A 7,324-nucleotide genomic window follows, 5' to 3' on the forward strand; every position below is an offset into this window, starting at 1 on the left:
AGTATCGGTAACCTTTTTCTCTTTAGTAGCTAGAATCTTAATAGCTTTCTCTACTATTTTCCTCTCCTTTACCTCTTTCTTATTAATAGCTATAGCCTCTTTCTTAATAATAATACTCTCTTTTATATTTATAATAAAGGTTATAATAATTTTAATATTCTTAGAAATATTAAATAATAATTAGCTAATAAAGGTATAGCCTAAGTAATATATACCTTAGAGATATAAGTAGATAGGGTTATTATTAGCGAGGGCGTCCTTTATTAGGTTAGCGAGCTTAAGGTTAATAGGGATATTAAGGTAGCTATGAATTAGCTTAGTCTTATCCTTATTATTAAGATACTAATTATATAGATTAGAGCCTAGGTTAAAAATAGTAAGCTTAAGTATATTAGCTTCTTAATAATAGATAATATAATTAAGCTAATAAGAGGTAATAGCTTCCTTTATATCTTTATAGCTTAGAGGCTTAACTTATTAAAGAAGACTTAATTAATAAAAGGATATAAAATAATCAATTAGAGAATTTATAGAATAATATAATAATAATAATAATAAATATATTAAAGATATTTTAGCGAGTATATATTATAAGGTTAATAAAGAGAAGCCTAAGAGTATAAATATAACCTATAATATTATAAAATTAGCTATTATTAATAGGATTTATTATAACCTTAAATATATTTTTAAAATACTTAATTATTTTAGAAAAATAAGATAAATATTTCGATAAATAGTTAATTAAAATAATACTGTCTATAGTATTTATCTAGTAAATAACCTCTTATTAAATATACTAAATAACCCTATAAAGGGGCTTAAGGATCTATAATTATTAGCTAGTATAGCTAGGAAGTTTAATAAACTTATAAAGAGATAGGCGCCTTTATTGAATTTATAGGTAATATATTTAATATTAGAACGTCTAGCTATATATTCGATATTAAGCTAGGATATAAGCTTATTAAAATAATATGTATAAAGTAAATTACTAGCTTTAGAGCTAAGTAAGTAGTAACTATAGGCCTAGGTAAGCTAAGGGTTAAAGGGGTATATTTTATTCAATTAGAAGGTAAGGTCTATTATATTAGCGACTAAGTAGAACGTTTAAAGTAATTAAGTATAAATATAGGCTTAAAGAGAAGATATATAAATATAATAATTATAATAATATTAAGTATTAATAAGAAGCTAAATATAGCGAAATCTAGGAGAGGTATAAGTATAAAGGAGAGAACCTTATAAGATAAGTATAATAAATTATTATTTATAAATCAATAATAAGGGCTATTCTATATTACTACCTATCTCTAGGCTATTATTATTATTATTATTATTATTATTATAATTTTATCGATATATCTAAACCTAACTCTATATTATTAAGGAATAATATATTATTAGCTATATAAACTAGGGTAATAGGATATACTAATAAAGGTATTACGAGTTCTAGAAACTAGACCTCTAGGAGGGGAGATAATATAAGGAGTTAGACGTTAGGAACTTAACCCCTATTTATATTATCGTTAATATTTTAGCGATAAGCCTAAGTTGAAAAGAGAAGTCGAGGCTATATTCGATAGCCTCGATAAGTTAAAGTTAATAAATCTTTTCATTAATTATTCGCTAATCTATTCGCTTTCCTTAATCTAGGCCCTTAGCTAAATACTTTTATATATATTAACTTTAACTTATCGAGGCTATAAAGTATAGCCTCGACTTCTCTCTTAAACTTAGGCTTATCGCTAAAATATTAGCGATAATATAAATAGGGGTTAGGTTCCTAATATCTAACTCCTTATAAGTAGGAGCTTCGCTATATTATTAATAGCCTAATTAGAAATATAAGACTAGACTCTTAAAATTCTATTATAACTTATAATATCTCTAAGCTTATTTAATATATAGCTTTATATATTTATATCTTTAAAATAAGTTATTATTTAATCTATTATTAAGCTATTTAAATAGCTTATAATTAGAGCTATAGGCTTTAAGATAAGATAAGAATTTAACTATACTATATTTATAGCCCAAATTCCATTATACTAAGATCCTAGATATATAGCTCTACTATTAGTGGAGATATAGATAATTGTAATTCGCTTTTTTGAGTGTATCTTAGTAGGCGGTTAGGGGGTAGGGGGACTTATTATATAAGACATACCCTCATACCTAGAGGCGCTAACGCCACAGGAAAGACTCAACCGGAACACCTCCAAGCAGGATAACCTGCCCCCCCCCAAGACGACCAGAAATGAAGACCATACACCAGCGTCAGCTCGAGTATGCCTATCTTGACGGCCAATGGAGTGTGGCGGCGCGGGCGCCTTTTTTGTCCATATAGGATCTATGGTGGCGTTAAATATATTATCATCATCATAAGACATCCCCGTCCCACCTAAAAATTTACCTGATAAGATAACAGCCCCGCGGTCCTCAAAGTTTCTCTGCCCGCGTCTGCAAGGGCACGGTGAGTGTTTGCACTTTGCTGGTATCCAAACATCGCCTTGCGTCACTTCGCTACTCCCACGACGCTTCGCACCATACCACCTAGTTGAACACATCCTTGCCAAACTCGCCAACATGAAGTACCTCCTTGTCAGCGGTGGTGTCATTTCGGGCGTTGGCAAGGGCATAATCGGTACCGAGCCTAGCTTCGCGAAGCAGTCCTCCTTGCGCCCAGGTCTGCTAACAGCCTTCGTCTAGCCTCTTCGTCGGGCCTTCTGCTCAAGTCCAGCGGCTACAGAGGTAAGTCAAAGTGCCAAATCATTGATTTTGTACGACTTTGTGATTGACTTGCTTTTAGTGACCTCAATCAAGATTGGTACGCCAAAACCCGAAACTCCATTCTCAGATACGCAGAATAACACGGGAACCCTCCAGACCCTTACCTCGGTGTTGACGCTGGGCTGATGAGCCCTCTGGAACACGGCGAATGCTTCGTTTTGTAAGTTGCACGCCATTCCGCAAGGCTGCTCTCCAAATCCTAACTATTTCTATTAAGGGACGACGGTGGCGAGACCGATCTTGGTGAGTGTGACTCGCCGCAGCCTCGAGAACCAGTCTTATAAGCTATAGATCTTGGAAACTACGAGCGCTACCTGTCGATCAAGCTCACAAAGGCTCACAACATCACTACGGGGAAGGTTGGCTTCACACAAGTGATTGGCCGGGCACAAGACAGCGCTGATACCGTGTTTTGTTATAGATCTACAAGCATGTCATTGAGAAGGAGCGCAGGGGCGATTATCTCGGCAAGACCGTGCAGGTTGTTCCTCACATCACCGACGGAATACAGAAGTGGATTGAGGACGTGGCCAAGATCCCCGTGGACGAGTCCGGACTGGAGCCCAACGTTTGCATTATCGAGCTCGGTGGCACTGTGGGTGACATCGAGTCTATGCCTTTTGTCGAGGCGCTGGTTCAGCTTCGCCATCGCGCAGGCCGCGGCAACTTTGTCAACATTCACGTCAGCTACGTGCCAGTCATTGGCCAGGAGCAGAAGACCAAGCCAACCCAGCACGCTGTGAAGAGCGTCCGTAGCGCTGGTCTCATCCCTGATCTGGTGAGAAGCAATGCTGCCGACTTACTTGAGGCGCATCGAGCTGACTCTTTATAAATAGGTTGCTTGCCGTTGCGAGTTGCCGCTGGACGACGCCACGGTTGCCAAGATTGCCCACCATTGCCAAGTTGACCTGGAACAAGTGGTGAGTCAAGGGCTTTCGCTGGTGTAGACGGTTCATGACATTTACTTGTTCGGCGCAGGTTGCAGTCAGGGACATGGAGACGATCTACCAAGTGCCGATGCTTCTCCATGAGCAGGGTCTCACCACCAGCCTTCGCTCCTTCCTTCGACTGGATCAGCTGCCCCTGAGCGAAGACAGGGTAACGCAGGGTAAGAATCTGTGGAAGACTTGGAACGACACAGTGATGCCGCAAAGGCATCTCGAGACCGTCACCGTCGCTCTCGTTGGCAAGTACATTGAGCTTCACGATGCATATCTTAGCGTCGTTAAGGCTCTCGAGCACAGTGCTATGCACTGTAAGAGGAAGCTTAACCTTGTCTGGGTCGACTCGGAGCACTTGGAAGAAAGTGCGCGGCAGACGGATCCAGCCAAGTTCCACAAGGCCTGGCATGAGGTTTGTCCAGCCCTTCCCATGGATCTCTCACGCACGGTAGCTAATCATTGTGCCAGGTCTGCACCGCCTCGGGCATCGTAAGTCACACCGTGCAATCTTTGATTGATGCGTTTTGAACCCAGCATTGACTTTGTCCCCAGCTTTGCCCTGGTGGATTCGGCACAAGAGGTATCGAGGGCAAGATCCTTGCTGCCAAGTGGGCGCGCGAGCAGAAGACCCCTTACCTTGGTGTCTGCCTGGGTATGCAAGTTGCAGTGATTGAGGTTCGTCAGACAGGATATTAATCGCTGTCTTCCTGCTGATAACGTGTTAGTATGCTCGCCACATTGCCGGCATCACCAAGGCTACGTCTGAGGAGTTCGACGCGCAGGCCGAAGAAAAAGCCATCATTTTCATGCCCGAGATTGACAAGACGACCATGGGCGGAAACATGCGTCTGGGAAGCCGACCTACGTTTTTCCAAGATGGTTCTGAGTGGAGCAAGCTGCGCGCGCTCTACGGGGGAGCCTCATCGGTCGACGAGCGCCACCGACACCGTTATGAAGTCAACCCGGAATACATCGAGCGTCTAGAGGCAGCGGGCCTTGACTTTATCGGCCGGGACGACAAGGGCGAGCGAATGGAGATCATCGAGCTCAAGGACCACCCTTTTTTTGTCGGCATCCAATACCATCCCGAATACCTGAGCCGCGTCCTCAAGCCTAGCCCCTGCTTCCTGGGCTTTGTCGCGGCCAGTGCTGGCTGTCTGGACGAGGTGCTGAAGGAGGTCAAGACCCCTAGTGCGCAGAGCAGTGGCGAGGGCATCAACGGAACGAACCAGGCTTCTTTCTGAAGCAGCGCGGCTCAACAGGCGTTTAAGAGTTTGGAAAATTGTTATATAGGCATAGGCTGTACCGGCGGCATTTGATGATCATTTCTAACCCCTCCTCTTCTGGAATGTCTATACGTACTATCGTGAGTAGTGCGCAATGCTGACAGATAATCCGTGCGAGCGGGTTGCAATCTACAGCGGAAAGGTACGACCTGCACCTCGTGTTCTTGCGAATTGCAAACCATCCTCCTCCTTTACAAGTTTATATGGGTATCATGAGATGCTTCAGTCCATAGGAAATGCATCTACCTAGGGTAACGACGTTCGAAACGATTGAGGTGGTCTGGGTTTGTTTATGCATGTCCCTGCATGAAATTCAGTGCGTGATATAGGACAGGCCGAATGCTATACTTAACATACCTAGGGAGGTAGCTAGCTACTAAAGTAAAACTCTAATACTAAGCTTATAATAATATTATAAGTTTATTAATTAGATAATATAATAATATTTAATATATTGAACTAATATTAGGGGATTCCCTAGGGCGGTTATTAGGATAGTAATATCTAAGATTTATAGCTCTTAGGAGTATATGAATTATAGCTTATATAATTAGTAAATTAGATAGGTATATCTAACTTATATAAATAGTAGTAACTTAGAGATATTATTAATTAAATTAATTATTAGCTATTATAAGCTTTATATTATATACCCTACCTATTTAGAGCTCGTAAATATAATAGAAGGACTAGATTAGAGTTTATATAAATAGTAAAGCCCTCTTAATATTAATTAGTATTATATTTAATATAATATAGAATAGCTTGAGCTAAAAAAATAAGATTATATAAAGGTATTAGGCTAAGGGCCTAGATTAGGGAAAGTAATAAGATTAGCGAATAATCGATAAGCTATTATATTAACTTTAACTTATTAAGGCTATCGAGTATAGCCTCGATTTCTCCTTTTAAACTTAGGTTTATCGTTAAAGTATCTATAATAATACGAATAGGGGTTAGGTTCCTAATATCTAACTCCTTATATTACCTCCCCTCCTAGAGGTCTAGTCCCTAGAACTTATAATACTTTCGCTAATATATCTTATTACCTTAATATATATTATTTATAAAGCCTTATCCCCTAGTATAGTTATAATATAGAGCTATATTATTGGAGGCACTAGGTGCCTCTAGTGGAAGGTGCTCTAGCCTAGGGCTCCTAGCGGATTTAGACTCCGCCAGAGTCCTAGGTCGGAGCACTCTACTAGTTTATAAGGGTAATAGCCTAAACTAGCTTTAGGAACTTAACTCTTTTACGATACTCGAATATACCCCTAACGTAAGGTCCTAATAATAATAGTAACTAGATTATATTCGCTCTATTATATAATCCTAAATTTCTATTAAAGATAATAAATTATTATTAATAGACGTCTATCTACTATTAGATTAATAAAGAGATAAGAGTCTAAAGATACTAATTATAAGATTAACGACCCCTCTTAGCCTACTATTATTAAGTTCCTATTAGGTCTATTAAGTTTTATCCCGTTTATACTATTAGATTTAAGTCCTCCTTAATCCGCTTATATCGGATACGACGATAGTTAAAGTATATTAGCTATATTACTAAGCTAAAGATTATTAAGACTAAGCCGTTAAGGTGCCTCTAGTAGACTTATCTATAGTCTTAGCGTTCGGAAAGCTCTCCCTTATCCCTTAAGAATAATAGTTTATACCTATAAGCTAGAGAGCTACGTTAGCTTCGATATCGTCGCTATAAAGTATATACCGATATCTACTAGAGTAGGTTATAGATTATTATTAAGTTAAGATAGCTTTCTCACGGATAGCGAGGATACTATAAATACGATATACTAAATTAATTAATTAATAGAAGAGTCTAAATAATAATAAGACTATATTCTAGGAAATAGACGCTAAAGACTAATACTAGATAATAATCTTTAAATAAGCTAAGGAAATCGAGGGTAAGGTTATTACTAGGAAATATTCTATAAGGATAAACCCTATTCCTATAACGGAGGATACTACGACGTTATAATCGCTATCCCTATTAATCGGATAGGAGTTACCTAGATAAGAATTATTATCTCTATTAATCGGATAATTAGCTATAGTAGAATAGAATTAGATAGGCTCTATACCTATAACTACCTAGTAGCAACTAGCTACTATAATAGAGATCTTATAAGTATAAATCTAGGTTAATAATATAAACTAGGGATTAAGTTCTAATAACTAGAAGGTATTAATATATAGGTATTTCTACCTAGACTATAAACTAGACTCTAATAGAAACGAGAACTCTTTAATCTATATTATTAGCCGAGATATATA

General features: G+C 38.2%; 1 protein-coding gene across 1 annotated transcript; it reads left to right on the top strand.

Moving 5' to 3' along the window:
* Positions 1–2,592: 2,592 nt before the first annotated feature.
* Positions 2,593–5,074, top strand: VDAG_10534 (CTP synthase; the record flags this gene model as incomplete). Its single annotated transcript, XM_009659596.1, has 10 exons — positions 2,593–2,631; positions 2,716–2,833; positions 2,893–2,956; positions 3,014–3,039; positions 3,088–3,155; positions 3,218–3,574; positions 3,633–3,716; positions 3,775–4,149; positions 4,290–4,412; positions 4,463–5,074. The coding sequence occupies 10 exons, from the start codon at positions 2,593–2,595 to the stop codon at positions 4,979–4,981; spliced, it is 1,773 nt and encodes a 590-aa protein (XP_009657891.1). The 3' UTR covers positions 4,982–5,074.
* Positions 5,075–7,324: the final 2,250 nt, after the last annotated feature.

This window comes from Verticillium dahliae, genomic scaffold, assembly GCF_000150675.1.
Source record: "Verticillium dahliae VdLs.17 supercont1.50 genomic scaffold, whole genome shotgun sequence".
NCBI classification, from domain to species: Eukaryota; Fungi; Ascomycota; class Sordariomycetes; order Glomerellales; family Plectosphaerellaceae; genus Verticillium; species Verticillium dahliae.